Source organism: Astatotilapia calliptera, chromosome 6, assembly GCF_964374335.1.
Source record: "Astatotilapia calliptera chromosome 6, fAstCal68.1, whole genome shotgun sequence".
Taxonomy (NCBI): domain Eukaryota; kingdom Metazoa; phylum Chordata; class Actinopteri; order Cichliformes; family Cichlidae; genus Astatotilapia; species Astatotilapia calliptera.
The window spans coordinates 29,615,508-29,638,171 of record NC_137427.1 but is presented as its reverse complement, the minus strand read 5'-3'; the positions used below and the strand labels follow the sequence as shown (position 1 = coordinate 29,638,171).

The window sequence follows — 22,664 nt, the reverse complement described above, 5'->3', positions numbered from 1 at the left end:
TGCAGTTCTTCAGCACACTCTTTAATCATGTCAGAGTTATTATGCATCAGTCTACATGATTCTGTCAACCTGTAAAACTATCCCCACTGTCAGAGAGGCTATTTTCAGTAGTTAATATAACTTATCATAATTTTACTTCATTTGGTTTCAGTTCAATAAAAGCGGCCATCACTGTGTTTTCACCTTTGATTTTAACTTGTGCTACACAATGTACTTGCTCAAGGGCAGGTTATTTTCTACACAAATAAACACAGCACCTTATGACCAGTCAATTCTCTTTTAAAAAAAAAAAAAAAAAAAAAAAAGTAATTTGACTGAGATCTAGTTTAAAAACATATCCTATTATTAATACAAATATATACATTCTTTAAGTAGGGAAGAAATAAAAAATACAATAAAATCTATAAAACAACCAAGTTCTATAAAAATATTTTCAGAGCAGCTGCAACTTCCCCTGAAGAACAGCACAGGCTTTACAAAAGCAATAACAGGGTACAGTCAGGGATTTCTTTTACTTGGCCCTGCACATGAAATGTGGAGTGCATAGCCTTGTGAAAGCTATTTGGCATTGGGGGGTAGGTAGTAAGGGTGAAACAGTCTTTCATGGGCACAGATTTGCAGCGCAGCGTGTGTGTGCATCAGTAACCGTGGAAACCGTGATGTGAAGTACCCGACGAAGCCTTCGGGCAGCTCACCAAGAGTCTCCTGCACCTCTGGTGGGAGCTCGTGGTAGTGATGCTTCTGTAATGTAAATGCAAAAAACAAAACAAAAAAAGTCAAAAACATAAAAAGTTGAAGATAATTCTGCATGAATCTAATGATTGTAATGCTGGCTGACCTTATTCCTCATGGCTCTCAGCAGGTCTCTCACCGAGTTTCCTTTATAGGTCCTGAACCGCCTCAAGTCTGGGGCGCCCATGGAGGAGGAGGGGGGAGAAAAAACAAAACAAAGCATTACAGGTTTATTGTCCTGCACAGATGTTAAGCATGCATGTAGAGCTACGAGGTTGTGTCTGTGTGTGCAAACCTGTCTGCAGAGGCACGGAGATGTGCATCCTCCAGTTGGTTCGGACGACTAATCTTCCTGCAGTTTCTAATCTGACTACAATTGGACTGTCTGCAGGCTCCTTCTCTATGCGGTCACTCACATCCTTTAAACAAACATAGACATAAAAATAATAAATAAATAACACTGCTCACAGAATCTGCAAACACAAAGCAAACAAAAATAAATTCACCACAACATCTTTTCATAGCCCATCTCTAAATCTCAATATCAATAAAGTAGAACGTTTAAAGTAGAAATAATAAAAGTAATCATTTTATTATTAGATTTCAATGTCTACATGCAGCTATAAACGAGTGACCACAGAGCAACTGAGGCAACACACCTGGAAAAATAGCAGCTGCTTCTCGGGGCTCCAGAAGAACGGATGTTTGAGCACGCAGGCGGTGGAGGGGCGTGACTCCACCTCAGCACTGATCATCTGCTCTATCAGATCCTGTGCGATGACATCATCTAATAAGACCAGCAAATATAAATGTTTTCCAGTTAGTAACATGTGATGTGATCTGAGCACAGTTTACAAAAGAGGCCAATCAAAGCATCAATTTCACGCAGGTAACTGGAAAAACTGCAGCCAAAAGCATCTTTGAACTGATGAACCGGTTCAAAGTCTGGTGGCTAAACGGTGCTCACGTATGAAAGCATGGACAGTTTTCCATTTTCACATCATAGGACCTACTAAGGAGAGAGGCACGAGTGAAAGACACTCACCATGTAAATCCTCCATAAAGTGTGAGAGCGAATACTCTCCTGACAGGATGTTGACCTGTCTTCTCAGTGCATCGCCAAAGGGGTGCTGCCCCCTGCTGATTACGTAGTAAAACACACAGCCTGCTGAAAACACGTCCACGGCTGCTGTCTGGAAAGATGAGACGAGAAACACCTTTACCAACAGGCCAATGAAGTACTTCTCACTCTAAAGACCAACCTGGCTTATTATTGAGAAGAGTTTAGCAGTTTTTATAAAGATGTTTGCAGCCTACCGGTTTATTTTCAGGGTTGTCTCGCAGCACTTCAGGAGCTATCCACCCTTCAGTTCCTGGTATTCCAGAACGCAAAGAGAAGCTGCTCCGACCGTCGGGAATCTTCTTACAGAGCCCAAAATCCGAGATGAGAGCTCGGACCCGACCCAGTGCGCTCGGCCCAGAAAGCAGGATGTTTCTAGGCTTCAGGTCACGATGGACTAGACGGATAAAGGATGGAGGAAAGGTAAGTAATAGTGTATGTAAATATACGTACGTGTGTGTGTGTGTGTGTGTGTGTGTGTGTGTGTGTGTGTGTGTGTGTGTGTGTGTGTGTCTCAGACCTATATTGAGTGAGTGGAGATGTGAGAGGCCACACATGGTCTGTTCCAGCAGAGTTATAGGACTCAGCTCAGGAAAGGAGGACGGATCTTCCACATACTGCAGTGAATACAGACAAAACAAATGTCTTAGAGATAATTCAATTAACAGTCAAAGCGGAGATCTCAGTGACAGTCCACTGTAGCGCCAACCTGTTGCAGAGTTGCGGTGCACAACTCGATGGCGATGTAGGTGAAGAGGTGGTCTCGCTCTGTGCAGAAGTATCGGATGACGTTGGGGTGCGTGTCGGACTCTCGCAGGAGCTGCACCTCTCGCTCTGCCACCTCGAAACACTCTGGCAGAATTCGCTTCACGGCAACGAGGCGGTCGTCAAATTTACCCCTAAAATCCCCATAACATGATTATGTGCATGTGTGTTGTTCAAAAAGATTTCGATGTTTTGCTGTTATAGAGAGTAGGAGTACGAAATACTGACATCTGTGTGCTCTATATTTTGGTGCTTGTAATATTTTCAAAGACATGAGTCAAGTTTTTCAACCTGTGGTCACCTTAGCTTTGAATGAGTTCCTATTCACATCCAGTCACACCACTAGCTATAGTATAGACCTTAGTAAAGTCAAAAAACACAATCAGATAAACATCCATTTCTTCCCTCTCTAGTTTTTAACTCTTTACCCGTTCACAGCCTACCAGGAGTAACCCTTGAAACCTTTGTTTCCTGATTGGAGCGTTTCTGTATTGATGCATGCAGGTTAGTGAGGATTGTCTCTGCCTAAGCAGCTACCCTCAGAAAAATAAAATAAGAAAACTATCCTAATGGTCATCAAACCATGTCTTTATTGACATACACTGAAGTGTAAAAACTCATCATTTTGGGTGCAGAGGAGGTGTCGTCCTCATCCTTATTAAGGATAATGATTAATATCGTAATCATGAGGAAAACATACAGAGAATTAGTGCTGTTTGTGATGGGCACTGAAAACAGCGTGCTACGTTTTAGATGCTTAAGAATTCTTGACAAAAATATGATACAAGTTTTCTCTTTTGCTTAAAATCATGAAAATCCACTGATACAGTTTTCTGCTTACAAACATATCGTACCTGAAGACAAATGTTCCTGCAGAGCCGTGTCCAAGCACCTCAGAGGGACTGAAGCAGATTTTACCCACGTGCACCTCCTCACTGTTTTCTTCTGAGAAATAGAAAAAAAATAAAGAAAGGAAAACTAAATGTAGCTCATCTTTAAGGTGAAGGAGCAACAGTGATTCCCCCCCAGTAATGCTTTCTGTTGAGTTTTTATACCCAAAAGCATCTTGAGGCAAATTTGCCAAATATGCTGCGTTTCACCTGCTGTGGGTTTGTGTCCATTCTTGCCATTTTTATCTCCATGCGATGTGTTGCTGCTGCTGCGACTGTGAGGACTAGGTGGAGCTTCTGTAGATGCAGGCAACGGGTCTAGGTGTAGATATGCAGTCTGAATAAGACTCTTGCAGGTATTAAAACTTATACTGAGCCCAGGTTAATCTGGGCCTCAATAATGACAGGTTTTATTAATTCTTCATTTCTCATCACCATCACTGCACTCACAAGCACAGAGCGATAGAGAACTTGGTTTTTAAGTTACACACCGCTTGAGATGTTTGCATCAGTAGAAGGAGGTGGGTCTGAAGAAACCAAGGTTTGTGCCTGCATGCGCTGGAGACGAGACTCAAAGGCTTCCTCCAGCTGTCTTTGAGCTTTCAACTGCTGAGCTGCACGCTGGAGAGACACATATCGATATACAACACATCAAACAAGAAGGTTGAGTTCAAAAGGTCAGTACTGAAAATATAAGATTAGTAAACTGTCCACACACTCAAAAACATGGCAACTGCGATTCAGTCTCAGTAGTGTGGAAACTCCACATAAGCCAATTAAAAGAAGCTTAAAAACAAAAACAAGACAAATAAATGTGCACTTTATCTGCAGTTTGTTCCATAATCGCTGTTTCAAACTATGATTTATTAGATTAAGTGGGGAATATACTTTTTTCTTTGCTAATCACATACACTCTGTAGCCTATTAAACTCTGCAAAAACAATACTTAGGAAATGCATATATATGCAGGAAGGTGCTACTGAAGCTGTGAGGATAAGCTTTGCTGTAAATATGATTTGTCTATCACGCAGTGGCATTGAGCAAATAACCTGCTGCAATAACTGAATGTCCTGTTCATGATATGTGGCGTGACACGATAACAGCCTGAGGCTTAGTTACTGTATCTGGCTGAAACCCGTCCAGAAAGCATATTTGTTTCTATTCCAAGTGCTGCTGAGGGGAGCTTCAACAGCCCAAAAAATGAGACGCAGACACAAAAGAGGCTGCATTTTAAAAAGCATTACAGCCCTCGGTTTTTCAAACAGAGTGGAAACGCTCTTCATCTCTCGCTTGTACTGTCACCATTCATTACCAAGCCCGCATGAGTAAACAACAGCTGAAGATGAAACAATGATCTCTGTTCTCTAAGGGTCAATGAATGACATGCTGGAATAGGAACACAGCTTTCTAACTTAAGTAGAGGAACAAGGTGGGTGGAGGAAAACTGGGAGCAGCAGGAATTTTTCCATCACACTGTTTTGGATTTAATGACAATCACAGGTCACTTACAGGGGCATCCCACCTGCCACCATTAAATCAGAGCACCTTTGTCAGAAACCCAGACAAAACCATAAATTCTCACCTTTGTAGTTTGCTTTTCTTTCTAAAACATGTAATGACTTTATTAATGAGCAGCGGTTTACTCCCATTTCTCATGTTCATACTAAGGCATGCTCATAAGCTTATATGGGTGATACTGCATATTATTGATTAGAAAGGAGGGTTAGTGATCACCTCATTTAATTCTTTAAAAAAAAAGAAAAAAAAGAAGCAAAAACTCACGATGGGATATGTGAACATGAAGGCGAGCCATCCTCCCAGCAGCAGAGTCACGACAGCCAGAGTCAGACGGTCCTGAGTCACATAGAGAGGCAGCACGGTGGCTGACCTCTGATCCTGTCCTGATGTCTTCCCATCAGCCCCTCCTTGGTTAGCCTTAGCGTCACTATGTCTGCCAGCTAATGTTTGAAACTGAGATACACAAGAAAGAGAAAAAAAAAAAAAAAAAAAAATTAGATGATGAGGATACTTTTTTTTTTTTTTTTTTTTTTAAGTTGTGACTCACATAGCGCTGATGGTAGTGGGAGGCAGGGGACAACGGGGAGGCAGTGGAGGCAGAAGATCGAGGGGGGATGACCGCCTCACCAGAATGCTGCAGGGTGGTGGGAAAATCTCTCAACATGGTTGTGTGGGCTACTGGGGGGAGCTCATGGTGACCTGAAGCAGCAAAACACAGATCAAATACATTTACATCTGCACAAGTTTTTTGTGGGATTTTGTCGTTTTGTTGCTTGTTTGTTTTGTTTGGGTTTTTTGTTTTTTGGGTTTTTTTTGGGGGGGGGGGGGGGGGGGCGGTTTGATGCATAAATCAAAGACTTTGCTCCTACACCAGAACTCTTACCATGAAAAATAAAGAAAAAGGATATTAATCTTAATGCTCCACTGCTTATGTGAATATCATTTTTAATATATTTAAATAGATAATTATTTAATGTAGCAAGAGTATATATGCACTAACTTAGAAAATGATACACTAAATAAATATCTCCATTTTGACATGGGTGTGTATTTGTTTACATTTGTACTGAATTAGTTATTTTCCTCATTAATCATTCCTTACTGACAGTGTTGTTTTCGGCTAGATTAATTAGGTCTACAGCGATCTAACAAGTGGAGGCAGCCATTACATTTGTGAGCCAAACAATATGCATAAGACTGACCCCATTGCACTCTTTGGATAGCAGCCCACTCATTTGCATACTGAAGCAGTATGCAAATTTTTTGAGTAAAGGATAGATGAATTAGCAGAAAGGTAAATAAATACAGAAGCAAATGAACACACAAATTCATGTTACGTTCTGTGAATCGATAAATGCTTCATTTTATTATTATTTTTAATTGATTTAAACGTCATTTATGTCAACACTTTTATTTCTGAGTTTGTGCCTGTGAGGTTAGCCTGCAGCTCACTCGTTTTTCTTCACTGCAATTTTCTCTGCAAGGAGGTGTCATTGTTATGTTCAGGTCAGCTTTTTTTTTTTTTTTTTTTTAAATACACAGAAATACAAACCAGCAGCCATTTGTCTAGTTCTGGACAATAACTTCATTAATACAAATGTTGTCATTTCTGTTGATTAGTGTCTGAAGGACTCATTTATTTTTAATAAAGAAAGCTGTGTGTTTGAACACGTTTACCTATAAGCAGCCAGTGGTTTTTCTGGCTGTTTATGCTCCCCGGAGGATAGCGCACATCGGTGGATGGTGTGATCTCACACTCCCCCCTCTCTCTGACCGTCACCTCAGCCGTCAGTGGACCGTCGATCCGTGCCAGGGTCAGTCCCCGAGGCTGCCGTGGCAACAAAGAGCACAGATGAGTCAGGAGTGGACTTTCCCCATTATCACCTCAATCATCAGCTGACTGGATACACTGTTTAGCGTTTACAGATGATGATATTAGAGGAAAGTGGGTGCTGATGTTTGGATATTAAAACTGATTATATATTTGAACTCACCACTAATGAGACTCCGTGGTGCACAAGAGAAGTCGAAGCATAGAGGTGGGAGTCCAGCTTTCCCACATAGAGAGTGGGCCTTAAGGAAATAAAAGCTGAGTTATTTTAATTCAGTCATTGTCCAAATATTCATGAACCTAACTGTGCATCAAATGAGAGTCATGACTGTGTAGCAATTTAAAACATCATACGCTCTTTCCTGCGTTAGATCATCATGAATAACAATCAATAAGGAACTCAGAGACTGAACAAAACAATCCTTTATTCTTCAGTGAACACAATTCTTCTTACACAAGTTGAGTCTGTGCAGTGGCTTGCTCCTTCACAAACTGATAGCTCCACTTCAAAGTGGAGTGTGCATCTGCCTGGTTGCCAGCAGACGAGAATGTGAGAAAACGCAGTGTTTCCATTGCAAGGGACAGGTGGGGGGCGTGTCTCAGCGAGTCTCCAGAGTACAGGTAGACGCCGATCACTGGCGACCCATAGTTCTGACTCCAAAGGACATCACCTGGAAAACAACAATACGGGACTTAAAACCCTCAATATGACTGTTAAGGAACACATCAGTCATATGAGATGTTAAAATATTCACAAAGGGATAAAACCACACACCTCCCCCTACCTGACTCTCTGTCAACTGTCACAACAAGACCATCACCACTGGAAACAAGATGGGCCATTTCTATAAGGAAACCAGAGGCAACAGGTTAGTGTTGGAAGTGTCTGGGATCATTTTAACCAGCTGTTTACATGTAAAATATAACCTAGAGTCTGTATCAAAATACACAATAATGGATAATCATGAGTTACATTTGTGCAATGTCACAATAATCCTGGCAAAACAACTGTATTCACACTCAGCAACTGATTGTGCGTGCAGGGACGTACTGTAGTCTTGCTTCTCGTCGTAAGGTGGAGCAGAGTAATCGTTGTACGTGGCGTTCCATCGCAGCTCTTGTGTCTTCGTATCAAACATGGTAACAACATATTCTGGGAAAAACAAACAGTGCATCAACCTTCAACCCTCAGCCACGCGAGCGGGTGCAGCCACCTGTGCAGACGTACCTGTGCGTCCAATGTAGAGCAGGGGACTGTTGGGACAGATGGAGTCAGAGGTGGAGGTTGTTAAACTGGTTTGCTTTTCACCGGTTTCAGGATCCACCACAAACCACACATCCTGCTTTTTACCTGCGAAGATTATTAACGAACAGCAGCGATGTAGGTCAGAGTCTCCTTTTATGACAGTCTGTTTCACACATGCTGATAAAAAATGTAAAAAAAAAAACAAAACAAAAATGTGCTAATCTGACCTGTATAGAGTATCCCATCAGAGCTCCTGCAGGGAGCTGCCTGTACCAGCTCAGGGATGGTAAAAGGAAGTTTCTGCAGATTTATCAATACAATAAATCAAACAAGTTCTATTTTTTTTTTTTTTTAAATATAAGAAATATAACACAAACAAGCATCCTTACCATCAAACCTTCCTGGTGCTTTCCACCGAGTACATATAAACTGCCATCATTGGGGTCTGGGAGGAAACCTGGTCTAAATGAAATGTGCACAAATTTAGAAATGAATCACTATCAAAAAAAAGAGAACATCTATACAATCTATACAACAATAACACAACTTCCTTATAGAAATGGGCAATATGGAATCACCAGTTAACCTAACCCCCCTAACTGCATGTCTTGGGACTGTGGGAGCAACCCCCACAGACACGGGGAGAACATGCAAACTCCACACAGAAAGGGCACCATCACACCACCGTGCTGCCCTATCAATATATGATTCAAACTTAATTATATCAGCTTTGTCTTAAACTAAGGTTTGGAGTTTATTATTAAAAACAGGATTTTCTGGTGTGATCCATGCTTTGCTTAAAGGCAATCACAAGACTTGATGAAGAATTTCCACAGTTATGTAAACTGTTTATGCATTTAGATGATAAGGCTTGTGGCTCACTCTTCCTGAGATAAGTCTAAAAGCACAAAAACGGAAAACGGACACTTTAAGGAAAGTTAAGCTATTATTCTGAGTAGTGGTACTCAGGGCCCCATGTCTGTGTGTCTCTATGTTACTTACTCTGTGAGGTAGACAGGAACTTGAATAATGGGGTCTGAAAGAATTAGAAGAGCAACTTCATGATGTATGTTTTTAAAAAAATAATTAAATACAACAGAGTAAACAGTACTGACTCCTTGTGTACAGACCTTCTCTTAAAGTCCATTTGATGTCTCCTGTCTGTTTGGAGACAGCATGCAGACTACCGTCCAGAGTGGAGACAAACAGGAGGGACTCTGGAAGGGTGACTGATCTGACCCCACCAACCTGAAGGGTCGCCAGAAGAAATTAGACACACACACACACACACACACACACACACACACACACTTTAGAACAGCTGTCTGACATTGAGGTCAGTCGTGTCATGTGTCGAAGATTTCAGCATAGCGCGCGTATGTGTGTGTGTGTGTGTGTGTGTGTGTGTGTGTGTGTGTGTGTGTGTGTGTCAGGTCCACCACTGGGGGGTGGGGGGTTGATTGTAATGGCCTGCAGTGAGTTTCTACTCAATAAGTGCACTGTGTTCCTGATTTAGCAGGATATCCTTATTTGCCCTGCCCTCCAAAACTCGACACCATATGCCGAGGGGTGTTAACCTAAGTGTATTTGTATTACTCACGCTGTGGGCAGATACAGTTGTTTAACCAAAGTGGGGACTTGACTGCCTTTAAGTTTAATTTATGTTAAGATTAAAGTTAAATCACTTTAAGTCGAGATAAGTTCCCTTCGACTGTGTCTGAGAGTCCACCTCTCCCATATTTATACATTAGCAGGAGAGTAAACCTGAAGCAGAGGTACAAGTGAAGCAGGCAAACTAAGCTGGCTGACTCTCTCTCTCTTCCACCCCCCCCCCCCCCCACACACACACACACACACACACACACACACACACAATTAACTTTCTTCTGACGAGTGAGCTAGCTAGCTAGCTAGCTAAAGACGTTAAAAGTCCCATCATATCACCGCAACTTTGCTAGAGCCTGAAATAGACACACATGCCATTTGGGAGTTCCGTTAGGCATAAATAGAAACACAAAAACAGTGTTCACAACAAGAGAAGCAGAAAGCGCCACACAACTCAAAGTTTACCTGAACCAGCTTGCCTTCCAACGACAGCAGGAGAAGAGACAGGATCAGGCGCCCCACAGCCCCCATGACCCCTAAAACACTTTGTTTCATGGCTCTTAATAAACGAACAACTGACGGTACTGAACTAAAAACAGAGGTCGAAGTCTCTTTCCATTTCCAGCGCCTGCCAGCCACTGTTCGTAAGTTAACCTCGGGCGTTTAACATCGCTAAATCCATGCGGACAGCCACTAAAAACGAACATTCAAAGCTCGAAGTGCCGCTTTAAAGCCATAACAAACGCAGCGTAACATCTCCTGTCACTACTCCATATTTCCGTGATGGGACGGATTCGGTGACGTCAGTAACGAACTGTCAAGCGGACAGGTGGGCGGGCCCTTTTCAAAGACCTACCCCAGCTGAGTGACAGGAAGCTACACCAATGAGAGGAGATATTTGGAGCAGAAGGGGAGGAACTGTGGAAATGGCTGGAACACGTGGAAAAAGACAACAGGGCAGGTGTAAACGCAACAAGAGGGGGTCTTTGTGCAATCGAAAGTAGTGGAGGCATTGTTTTTTGTTCTCTCTCAGCACCCCGCCCAAAAAAGCCTATACACACCTATCAGTGGTGGAAAGTCCGTTTAGTTAGGTAATATAACGAATTATACTTGCACTTCACTTTAATACAGGGAAGGAAATACTGTGTTATTTTTTAGTTTTAAAAAAGGTATCTGACCTCGGTGGGAATGAATGGGATTATTTTGCAGGGATTATGTTATCTGGGGAAATATTATACTTATGTTTACATTTCTCTCTTTTTCTTTATTTCACTTTTTTCTTTTTCTTTTCTTTTTTCTTTTTTATCTCACAACCTTAAGTGTATGGGCTAATTACCCCGAATGTGCTGATCATCTGTAATCATTTTCCTCTCTTTTTGTGTATATGTATAGAGGAAAAACTCTTAATAAAAAGACATTGTTTTGTTGTTGTTGTTGTTGTTGTTTTTAAGTATCTAATTTCAGTTTGGCTCTGAATCATACATTACCATTAAATCATCTTTAGTCTCATTACTGGAAAATGGGAAAGAGATGCAGTGGGGGTTTTTTTAAACATCCAAAAATAGATGGAAATACAGTATATAAGGCAGTTGTTATAATTCTGTGTAGCCTGTAGGTCAATATTTGGTATTCTTCAAAACAGCCTGAACTCTCTTAGGCAGCTTTCTTTTAATTTCTTTAAGTGATCTTCGGGAATAGTTCTCTGGGCTTCTTGAAGGACATTCAAAACTCTTCTTTGGGTGTTGGCTACCTTCTGTCCTCTGGTAAGATGATCCCACATTGCTTCAGTAATGTTGTGGTCCGGGCTCCAGGGAGGTCAATCAATGACTGATGGTGTTCCACTGTGTTTTTTTATTCAGGTATGCTTTACTGCTGTGTCAGGTGTGTTTGTGATCACTGTCACGCTGATCAGATCCTTTCCAGTTGGAATTAACCCTTGTAATGTCCTCAGGATTCCCATACTCTTGATGACAACACAAGGACAACACAAGGGTTAAATGGTGGAGCAAAATCAGACTGTACTTTTCTGTGTGCTGTGTTTTCAGTCCAGTTCTTGTGTAATTTAGCATATCTCAGCCTATCTATTTCATGAAGAATGGCTTCTTGTCGGTCACCCCTGTTGAGGCTTCACTGAACAGTAGATAGATCAGCTGAAGGGATTTCTCAGGTCCTGTGTCAGGACTTTACTGTTTTTGTTTTTTTTATTTCTTACATACACGACTTTCAGATATGGTTTATCTGATCTTTATAGTTTTTCTTCTTTTGAATTCAACTTTCACAAACTTTAAGGGGGGAAATGGTATCACCTTGTTGATACAAAAGTTCTATTTTATGCCTGTCAAAAATAGAACTTTGGAACTTTTGTACAATCAACTAAGAAAATGGGGAAAATATTATTTTTGTTACACATTGTATGTGTTTTTGTGAGTAACAACGTGCCTAGAGTTACAATTTAAAACTGATTCTTTGCAAAGTTGTCTATTTTGTGTAGAAACAAGACAGGTTCATCGTTTGAGTTAGCTGAATTCTTTATGCTCAAATGATTCAGATCAGTGTGAAGTGACTTGTGTCGAGACTGTGCAGTATGGATGGACTAATGTGTTCTATTTTATTCAAACTTCTGCCTCTATAGTATACTTAAAGGTAAATAGACCAGGGATTTATTACTCCACTTTCATGAAGCACTCACATACAGATTTAAAAAAAATGGCTTTAATGGATCTTTTAAAAATGAGTGACAGTTCCTCCTAATTTGCAAAACACTTATTCCTCAACCTGAGATCTGAAGACTTGACAAAATGCCTCCAGAACCAAAGCAGACAGAGGATTTATAGATGTTTTCTCAAGCTTCGTAGCACTTCCAGTGATAAGTAATTAGAGATTAAAATCAAATTTTGAATTGAGAAAGTTTAAACACAAATTACCTACAGAGGATCACACAGTAATTTAAAAACTCTTTATTTTTCTGCATACTTCCCCCTCAGAAATGTGAGCTAACATGCAGCCCAAGACCTTCACTCATGACTTACCAAAATACCGCATTCAAAAAATACTCTTTAAAGTGCCATTGCATGAGGAAACACAGACTGGGATAAAGTAATTTGTAAGCTGGTGCACTTTGGATATGATATAATGTCAAAAATAAAATAATGCAGACAGGCACTTTTGTCTTTTGAGGTATGCATAAAACAAATTAAACACACAGCTTCACAGACTGTTTTTTAAAGGCATGTGCTCGTTGTGCGCAGGCAGGGAAGGTGAAGGCGCTACACACAGTGCAGCGTCCGGGCCTTTGGCTTGGTATGGTCTACTGGTGAAGCACGCTGTCAGGTTTGGGGTATCCAAACAGCTCAAAGTCCAGCTCATACAGCTTGTACAACTGTCTCTGTGTTGAAATGGGAATCTGTGCAAACCAGTCTCTTTCCCAGCTGGCTGCAGTTTTGTTTTGAGCCCCTGAGGGGAACCGTATCAGATGATCCACCTTCAGAAGCTTCAACAGGTGCTCTGCATCTGTTTCCAGGGTTTCTAGCTTTCCGATAAAGTCATACTTCACCTGGCAGGGGTGGCACAGACGGTAGACCTGAAACACAGCAAAAGCAGGAGTATCATTTAAAAACTGCATTAGTTTTTAATAATTGACTGTTTGTGCACATATACTGGCATTCAAGAAAAAAGGAGACACACAACTCTACTCTTGTGTTTATTACTAAAATGGATTTGAATACACAGGCTTCCTCATTAATCCATCCAAAATACACAAAAAAATAAAGAAACGCTATTTAATCAGAGTCATGCATCAAGTCATGGAGGAGATTGCCTGCCTTCTGGAGTTACTCTCTGACAGTTGGACAGGGCCGTAGAAGGTCCTTAACCCATAAGTGGGAGTGTTATCTTCTGCTTTGTGCAAGGAGGAACAAGATGAGCACTGCCAGAGCCAGGCCACTGGTGTGAATGTACTCACTACCTGGCACCGTGGAGCCTGACTGCCGTTTGCCATAGAATACCAGAATTGTCAGGTCCACCACTGGCACCCTACCCTTTTCACAAATGAGAGCAGGTTCACCCTGAGCACATGTAACAGACGTGAAAGAGTCTGGGGAAGTCGTGGAGAAGGTTATGCAGCCTGTAACATAGTTCAGCATGCCTGTGGTAAATGGTGGGTCAGTGATGGTTTGGAGAGGCATAGCATTGGAGGGATGCACAAACTTCTGTATGCTAGGCTAACAGCACGGTGACTGTCATTAGGTATCTGGATGAAATCCTTGGACCGACTGTCAGAGCCTACATTGGTGCAGTGGGTCCTGGAGTCCTCCTGGTGCACGATAATCCCCAGCCTCATATGACAAGAGTATGCTGGCAGTTCCTGGACGATTAAGGAACTGATACCATTGACTGACCCCCACGCTCACCTGACCTAAGTCCAACACCTCTGGGACATTATGTTTCACTCCACCCAGTGCTGCCAGTTGCACCTCAGACTGTCCAGGAGCTCAGCAATGCCCTGGTCCATGGACATCATCTCATTAGGAGAATGCCCCAACTTTGACAGGCATATATACAAGCACATGGGGGGCTAAATAACAACAACTCAAACAACATTATGAGTTGCTGAATTTTCATTTCCATCAACAATGTGACATCCTTTGGTTCCTAACATATTATGTAGTCCATAATAGTAGAGATGTCCAGCATGAATTTCTCCCCATTGAGATCTGATGTGTTTTCACAATGTTCCTTCACTTTATATTTATGTATTCCATCAGACATGCAGCACTTCACTGTGAGGTGCTTTGATAATACCAATTATGTAATATTTTATTTGATCTCTATTTCAAAACATAGCTCTCCAGCTAACTACTGTCCTTTCTTTTTAGCTATTGTCCCCTCATTCTGAATATCTCACCTGGGTTCATCTCATCTCTCTTTCTGAATATCTAATATGGCTGAGATATAACTGTGATGCAGGTATTGTGCTAAAAAACTCAAGGAAAAGCCTAGAAATCACCTATTATAGGGAAAGTGCTGCTTTATTGCCATTGTTATGCTGTTCCAGTGTGTAGTTTCCTTTACTGACAGCACAGTTTGTCCAAATACATTGCACCGTTGTGTTTGTACTAATGCACGTTGCATTAGTACAAACTGTATGGTCCATCTTTTGACAACTAAATTCATTCAAAGGATGTGAAGCAAGTCCACGTAAACCCTTAAATATGAAACATTCATACTTGAAATGTTTAAAATCATCAAAACTCAGAAACTTGAAAGTGTTAAACTGATAAAATGTGAATAACGCTATGCTAATTCACCTGTTAATGACCAGGTAGTGAAACAATACTCAATATGTCAGATCATTTGCCATTTTCCATTTGTCTGCCAGCAGAAAGAAACACAAATATTTTAGAAATCTGCCAAAAACGAGTTTAAAACTAAGAAATTATTTTATTTGTAGTCAAATAACAAGCTGAATTCATTTTTATACTGTCGACCAGGACTTCTCTAAGAAGTCTGAAAGTAATCAAGCATAAAATTCGACCACTACCAGATTTTCCTGTTCAGGAATTCAAATAAATGATTTGGCATCTTAATCAAAAAATAATCATGTGTTTTACAGTTTTTTCTCCTCTGTTTTTTTTGGATGACACAATAATTATATTTTAGTATTAAAAATATCATTGGGTGGATTACCTATTATAAGAAGGTTTTTTAAGTAACTACCAGTACTGTTAATTTATGGAAGCTGTGGAATAAGCCTTACAGTGGGTGATGGTCTAATAAATGTGTTAAATACACCCCCTGATTTTAATGAACGATCTTTCCTTAACCTGCACGTGTTAAAATGCATGCGTCTGTTTGTGTGAGGCAATCACCTGCCGCCAGTGTTCGTTGAAGATGCTCTCTTTCTCAGTCTCTGGATCTAGCAAGTATGTGATAAACTGCTGAAATGTTGGTTTGATTCCTGCCTTAAATGCCTCGGCCGCGGTCTCTGGCAAATCCCCAGACACATTGCCATAACGACGCAGCATAACTGAACCAAACTGCCTGTAGAAGTCCTGGTTGGGCCTTAAAACACACACAAATACGCACACTTCAGTGATTCATCAATGACATGGGCTACTGTTTAATGCAAAGTGAAGCACATTTCCTTGAACAGCAAACACACACCTTCCAAACTTGTTCCTGAAGGCAGAGATAAGACGCACAAAAGGGTCACGTACAAACAGAAACTTGGTGTAATGCTGGAGCTTCAGTGCCATCAAGTGGCGGGACAGGGAACCATAACGGCGCCAAAATCTAGAAATACACATAAAAAGCACTGTTAAAGATCTTGTTCTGGGGTTACCTCCTTTTCAAGTTGTGATAGTTAGATATGACTTGGATACACAAACTCTGCATGTCTGAATTCTGTGATAATTTGTGGCTGAGTCACAAGATGAATGAAGAACAAAGCCAGATCACATCCAAAGGGGAAAGGGATAGGTCTTGTGTAACGACGCAGACAGGAAAACACATGTTCGACTTCAATGGGCTACAGAGCGGTCTGCCTGTGCTGCAGCACCAAGCTCCGCCTGTCCTTTCCGCTCGGCCTTCCAAGCGTCAACTCACACATTTTGTTTGCGAAACACATTTTTAAATAACTTAAAGTGAGAATATAATTACTTCCAGGTTTTGGGGAACCTTCCTTTTTATTAATGCTTGACATACTTTCAATTCAGTCCAGTTCACATTTCAGAAAGTTGTTTGGGAGACATTCATCTTGGAGTATATATTTTTCTTGGCTGTGCAGCCTTCCTGCTCCAGAACATTTTGCATGAGGACTTGGTTATTTAAAACTATGGTGGTCTTGATTTCCTTGTGTGGCTTAAGGAGACAATTTTATTTATGACTTATCGACATTTTTCCCAAGAAACTAAGCAGGCAGAGTGTTCTGAAGAGCTACAGTGATGTATTTATAGTAAGCATCACCTGTTTAGCATTTGCCGTTCCTCTTTCTGGTGCTCACTAATTAAAAAGTAAATGCCAATATCTCAATTATTCTCAAATCATTGACTCTTCCCTGGAGGTAGGATTAAGGCCGAGACCATTAGAGTGCAAAAATTATTAGAATGAGCAACTTAATTTCAGAGTAGGAAAAAAGTGGTACTGTTGAGGACACCAAGGTCATTCTGCTATTATAGCAATAAATCACAAGAAACAGGCTCAGATCAGCTCAGGAATGCTAATGAAATAGCTTTGTTTGTGCAGTGTGGATTCTGAAATATAATTCAGGAAGCAAGAATTAGAAAGAAAATATAATTTTAAATGTATAAATATGTAAATATGAGAGCGCAATTAGCAAAAGACTGAACAAGTATGTCTTGTAAGTTTGGAAGGGTAACCAGGAAAAGTGTTTTCTCACTAAAAAGAACCTGGCAGCACAGTTTAGGTTTGCAGCTGAACAAACCACAACCTGGACACTCTGCAGTCACTGGGCTGAATATGAAACTCGCTGTGTACCAAAGAATTATGGCGTCAAATACGAGGCCAGCTGTCTGACATTGGATCTGAAATCGGATCATGCGACAGGTCAATGATCCCACGCGCCGCAGTGAATCTATAACAGAATAGTTGAAAAAGAAAATAATCCAAGCATTGCAAAGGCTCAGTCAAAGCCCAGACTTCAACCTGACTGAAATGCTGTGACAGAACTTTAAGAGAGCTGTGCATAAAGTGGGATTTGTGAAAACAACAGCGGGGGCTGAGCCAAGATGAACCTAGAAAATAATTAAATAGTCCCAGATCCTCTAAAACCTGTTAGGATATTTATTACCGCTCTCATTCATGAATTGTGTAATTAAACAACGAAAAGTTCAGAACTTAAACATATATCCACAGCTTTTACAATAATATTGTAAGATATTTTTAAATGAGAACCACTATGAGGATTAACAGTCTGATTTTTCGCTCTTCAGACACAGGTGATCCGGTCAAAAGACTTAAACTTGGCTAGCTGTGGCATTTAACTTCAACATTAATGAGAAATAAGCCCAAATTACAGCAGCACAAAATGCTGGCAGATTTACAATTACAGCTTTAATACAGTAGATCACTTCATCTCAAACAGACAACAGTTTGCTTTGATGACAAACTCTTTCTGCTTTCCTTCAGCACGTCATTTACTCGCGTCTGCTTATCTCTGGACGGGGACCTCTGCGCGTGTACTCCGATCTGCAGCATACTTTTGAGATGCTATTGATAAATAAATGACTTGGCTCTGTAACATCTTTTACAGCATCACAACCCACAGGTTCTAACTTGTGAATGATACAATGAATGATGCTCAGATTAGGACTGAATGTTTTCCATGTGTGGTTGTCCGCCCCTCTCTATCAGCCCATCACTGCAAAGCCAGGAAACTGTGGGTTTGATTTCTTCTGCATGTAACTTTTCATCACAACTTGAAAGAAGAAATTCTGATGTCGATGATCAGGCGAGTGGCTGGCAGAGAGTATTTCTAGGACAGTTTTGAGTCTCCTAACGCTGTGAATCCAGTTAATTTCTCTTTTATTTAGTTAATGTAGTTTTCACTCTCTTTTTGGCTTGTTGGAAAGGGGGAGGGGAAACAATCCAGAGCATCGGCTTTTGTACCCTGGCTGTGCATAAATGAATTCCCGCGTACCTCAATGAACTTTAGCAACTCTGTAAAGAAGCCAAAGCTCATCCATATCAATGTTCGAGACTGATAAAGTCAAATAGAAAATAATTACTTCAAGTTATTCAAGTGAAACTGGTTTTACACCCAACTGAATCACGGTGTGCGGCCAGGTTTTCCCATGCAAATAAATAATGATACTGGGTTATAAGTTGTCTGTTGTTGTTCAGCTCAGATCCCATTTAATTAATTTCAGAGCCTGATAGTGACTAGATATATTTTATGTCCTGACTCCTGATAAGTAAAATCTTAGATTTGAAAGAAGTACTTTCTTTTTCTTTTTCACAAGTCCGATCACTACTAAATGAACATTTATCACATCAACAGTACTTGGATAGTTATTATAAAGCTGAAACTGATACGTATAATATTTTTTAGAGAAATGAGCTGGTGGTGGTATAAATGGCAAGCTAGGATGAAGCTAAAGCAATAAACCAATTTATAGTTTGGATTAGAATAGACCGAAATCACAATATTCGCCGTGCATGGTAAAAAAGGGCACAGAGCACAAAAAATAGATACAGAAATCATGATGTGAGATTTTACTCATCATTAAAAACCTGATAAACCAGTTTTCATTTCACCAAATTAAATATTTACAAAAGTAAAGAGTTATTATGACGGTGCAAACACATCACCAAAACTGATCTAATATTTGTCCGTGTTATAGGTTCAATATTTGTGTGTCATACTTGGCAAATGTTAGATGCAACGTGGAGTTGTGTACAAGGTCAGCAGGTACAGCCTCTGGGTCAGTGTAGGGTTTCCCTGAGGAGCTTGAGATCAGAGACTGAGACAGAACCACCATCACTCGCTTCCAGTTGGTGCACGCCACCTAAACAGAGATCAGCAGCAAGGCAGAGAAGAGGGAAGAAAAGGGAAACCATTTAGAAGACAACGGGGACCATAAAGGAGAAGAACAATAATGAAGCAGTGTGATTTAAACATCTGCTTCTCCTCTTGTTACTTTCCCCACACAGTGAACTGACTCGCCACCCATATACACCCCACACCACACATAATCACTCACTGAGGCAGCAGTACCTTGGGAACGTAGCAGTAGATAATCTGGTGTGTATCGTCCACTATCAGGTGATCCAGTTCCCTGTTGGGGATCTGTGAAAAAGGCCTTTCGGGGACTTCCACGTCTTCCTTCCCTGAACACACGTCGCCAATCCTCTTCTTTCGCGCCTCCTGTTCCCTATCATAAGCAGAGATCTCCATCTCTACATCCTCCTTTGTTTCCTCCTTCCTCTGTGCATGATTTTGCTTCCCCTTCCCTTCCTCCGTATGTTCCTGAGCCGCTTCCTTTGGGCTAAATGAAGCACTAGAAGCGGTGGTGGAAACAATGGAGGAAGAAGTCGTGTGGGCTCTGCTGGCGGGCGTAGTCTGAGGCGGGCTCATAGTCGTCGGGGCACAGCATCCGGACTGAAGCACCTCGTGTTTGGGGTCCTTCAGCGGGTAGAGACTAAAGCCCCCAACATCATCCCAGTAGACAATGATAAGCAGGATCATAAACAAAGATCCCATGATGAAAGCCACTCGGAGACCACGCCACGTTCCCATGTTTATAGTGCAGCAAGAGCCGTAATTGGTGAATAAAAGAGGAAGAGTTTATCTCAGCTCCATTGTGGCCGCCTTACGGAAGGACAGACTTCCTGTTTGAAAGATTCAACTTAAAAAAAAGAAAGAAAGAAAAAAAAAACACAGGAAACATTACTAAACCTCGGCTTCTCATTTATAGCCTTACTAGGCACATTTAGACTGTGGTTAAAATGTTCAAGTTTGTAAGAAATAAAAAAAAACTGAAGCAATGAAACCACCAGATTTAAAAAACTGAAATACCACACTTTTTTTTTTTTTAAATCCATTAAAATCATTTTACACCTCTTCCATCCCATTTACACACACCAAAAAGTAAAACCATTAGTAGCAAAGAAGCACAGTAACAGTCATAACAGAGCAGATGTGGAGTGTGCGAAGACCCCACTAACGCAGATTTCAGAGAGACGTGCTGGAAATCACGTTAGGGTGGTTTCAAAAGTACTCCTCAGCTCTCAAATGCTTACAGAGCACTGTTAAAAAGAGGAATGTGAAGCAGCACAGTGCTAAACGTGCCCCTGTGGTGGTTTTCCTGAGAAAAATATCGATTTTGACTGATTTGCAAAGCATGTATTGTGTATTTATCTGATTGTTTGACTTAAAATTCACTGTGGTGATGAACAGATGAAGCTCGACCTTCACCCGATGACACTAAACTGGATAAGGGAAGAAAATGGCTGGGTGGATGTGCACAGTGGTGCACAGTACTCTATGGCATTTGTTTCCATTTTAAAGAGAACAGCTGCCAGAGTATCTTACTAACTTGATGCCGGGCTTTATGATAGGCCAGGCTGTGTTCCTGACCTGTGTCATGTCAACCAGAGGCCGTGAGAACCTCAGGCTGCACCCTGGGGCGCCCAGCTGTCACAGGGAGATGTGAACAAATGGTTATGCTGATGAAGCAGCTTCAAACCAGGGGCTGCTTAAGGGTTCACATCCCTGATTGTTTGTCCCATAAAAAACATCTGCTATAGTGGAAAAAAATTATGGTGCCTTTTAAAACCAGAAGAAAAAATTCAGACAGGGCAAGAAGCATCCTCCAGCGAAAGGTGTTTTTTTCCGCAGCGTTTTTCCTCTCATTGGTTTAAATTTAAACTCCGCGAAGACAAGACGAGCCTGTCTGGAAAATCAAACATCCACACAGTCTCTTCAGTCTTGCCACGCGCTACACACAAGCGCACGCGCGCGCAAAGGCACGCGCAGAGATCAACGGAAAAGACCCAAAACTTCAAATGTTCAGTGACAAGCTGCAGGCCCTTCGCCCTACTTCCCTTAGAATATCTTAACCATTTCTCACTGAAAGCAGCTTACTAGGCTTTATTATCTCTGTTAATATTTTCCTCGTTTAGCAGCAGACTCACCGTGACCTCCTCCCGGCCGTCGGACGGAAACAATCTCAGTTTACAGAGTAACCTACAGAGGTTACAATGCGCCCTTTCTGCGGCCGCACCGGCCAGTCCCTTCTCTCTCACGCAAACGGGACTCTTCCAGCTTCTCCTTCCCTGCAGCAGCCAACCACAGAAGGACTGCACCTCTTTCTCTCCACACTTTCATCCGCTCACACTCCGCTCATCATACCCAGGCTCTGAGGAGCAGGAAAGCCTCCTTTTGTTTCTTTTACGCCTCTCACTCAGGGAGCATCACGGCAGCAATTTAAGCCGGTCTGAACATTAATCTGTCTGTGAGGGAAAAAAAAACAAAAAAAAAAACGGCTCATGACCTAAATCCTTCATATCACCCTGCAGAGGAGCTCCATAGTCAGTCCGCTTCTCTCGCTCTCTCTCCCCGTCTCTCTCGCTGTGTCCGGCTGCCCCGGTGATGAGACCAAGCGGGCGGGAGGTAGGGCGAGACAGAGCAGCAGCGACGACGGAATGAGCCCTATAATGAGGAAAGGCTCGCGAGATTTTGAAAATAGATTTTTGTTTTCAGAATCCAGCCACGCACTATTCCACGTGTTCCAACCCGCCCCCCCAACACACACGTTTTTCTTTTCCCACACTGGTCTTGGGACTTCCAGGGAAAAACTAAAATAATTATAAATCTCTGTTGGTCCAGAGCCCGGGGAGACCATAATCCATCTTTTTGTAGCTACAGTGTACTCTTATCCTCTAAGTGCTTCACATGCAGACAATAATAAAGTCAGTGTTTTGAAAAGAGAACAGATATAACGAAAATTACATTTCAAAAGCATAAAGATTTGGTGTTTTTTTTATTCCGCTACAGTGCTTTAAATTAAGTATTTATATTTTATACATTATCTAGTTTTATTATGGGAAAAATGAAACCTATATAAATCTGCCTGGTCTGTATGTGAAAAGTAATTGCCATTCAGCAAACTCATACCCCCAATTTCAGTTTCACTAGCCACACCCGTGCCTGATAATTGCAAGGCATGTTGAATCAAGACATCCCACTTAAACAAAACCTGTCTGACAAGGTAAAGTAGAGCTCAGAGAGCTCAAAAAGCAACACTTCATGTCACAATCTAAGGACGTAGCTGAGAAAAAAAGTTAATGGCAACAATGGGAGAGATTAAGGTAAAAACCACTGCTGGGAAAAAAAGGGGGGGGGGGGGGGGCACAAAAGCTTTTGGGACTTTTGGGAAAATATTCTGTGGACTGACGAGACAAACACTGAAACTAACACAGCCTTTCATAAAAAGAACA

General features: G+C 41.4%; 2 protein-coding genes across 4 annotated transcripts; both read right to left on the bottom strand.

Annotated features, from left to right (window-relative positions):
- On the bottom strand, nucleotides 1–10,503 carry ern2 (endoplasmic reticulum to nucleus signaling 2). 2 transcript variants are annotated; one of them, XM_026171541.2, is made up of 24 exons: nucleotides 10,173–10,503; nucleotides 9,233–9,350; nucleotides 9,105–9,138; nucleotides 8,492–8,564; nucleotides 8,330–8,402; nucleotides 8,085–8,207; nucleotides 7,908–8,009; nucleotides 7,642–7,701; nucleotides 7,311–7,527; nucleotides 7,020–7,098; nucleotides 6,703–6,853; nucleotides 5,573–5,724; nucleotides 5,290–5,478; nucleotides 3,999–4,128; nucleotides 3,718–3,825; nucleotides 3,472–3,562; nucleotides 2,562–2,751; nucleotides 2,373–2,469; nucleotides 2,050–2,249; nucleotides 1,778–1,925; nucleotides 1,392–1,519; nucleotides 1,028–1,151; nucleotides 839–906; nucleotides 1–741 (listed from the first exon to the last, which is right to left on the bottom strand). In XM_026171541.2, the coding sequence occupies exons 1-24, from the start codon at nucleotides 10,260–10,262 to the stop codon at nucleotides 559–561; spliced, it is 2,928 nt and encodes a 975-aa protein (XP_026027326.2). In that variant the 5' UTR covers nucleotides 10,263–10,503; the 3' UTR covers nucleotides 1–558. The 2 variants fall into 2 exon arrangements, 1 of the variants encoding a protein (XP_026027326.2); XR_013909740.1 differs by lacking the exons at nucleotides 1–741; nucleotides 839–906 and having other exon boundaries at nucleotides 1,392–1,502.
- Nucleotides 10,504–12,403: 1,900 nt separating this feature from the next.
- On the bottom strand, nucleotides 12,404–21,792 carry LOC113024437 (carbohydrate sulfotransferase 12). 2 transcript variants are annotated; one of them, XM_026171539.2, is made up of 6 exons: nucleotides 21,360–21,792; nucleotides 19,441–20,071; nucleotides 19,089–19,231; nucleotides 15,870–15,998; nucleotides 15,575–15,767; nucleotides 12,404–13,287 (listed from the first exon to the last, which is right to left on the bottom strand). In XM_026171539.2, the coding sequence occupies exons 2-6, from the start codon at nucleotides 19,960–19,962 to the stop codon at nucleotides 13,015–13,017; spliced, it is 1,260 nt and encodes a 419-aa protein (XP_026027324.2). In that variant the 5' UTR covers nucleotides 19,963–20,071; nucleotides 21,360–21,792; the 3' UTR covers nucleotides 12,404–13,014. The 2 variants fall into 2 exon arrangements, with proteins under 2 accessions (XP_026027324.2, XP_080159214.1); XM_080303088.1 differs by lacking the exon at nucleotides 21,360–21,792 and having other exon boundaries at nucleotides 19,441–20,109.
- Between the last annotated feature and the right edge of the window lie 872 nt (nucleotides 21,793–22,664).

Bases quoted from the DNA above. Each gene is read 5' to 3' on its own strand.
- ern2 (XM_026171541.2), bottom strand. From the start codon at position 10,262: ATGAAACAAAGTGTTTTAGGGGTCATGGGGGCTGTGGGGCGCCTGATC. The intron at 2,250-2,372 runs GTCTGAGACACA...TTATCCGTCTAG, and splicing joins TCTCCACTCACTCAATATAG to TCCATCGTGACCTGAAGCCT. The intron at 1,926-2,049 runs GTAGGCTGCAAA...TCATCTTTCCAG, and splicing joins ACAACCCTGAAAATAAACCG to ACAGCAGCCGTGGACGTGTT.
- LOC113024437 (XM_026171539.2), bottom strand. From the start codon at position 19,962: ATGGGAACGTGGCGTGGTCTCCGAGTGGCTTTCATCATGGGATCTTTG. The intron at 15,768-15,869 runs GTGTGTGTTTGC...GTGTGTTTTAAG, and splicing joins TTCAGGAACAAGTTTGGAAG to GCCCAACCAGGACTTCTACA. The intron at 13,288-15,574 runs GTGATTGCCTCA...GCTGTGTTTCAG, and splicing joins TCAACGAACACTGGCGGCAG to GTCTACCGTCTGTGCCACCC.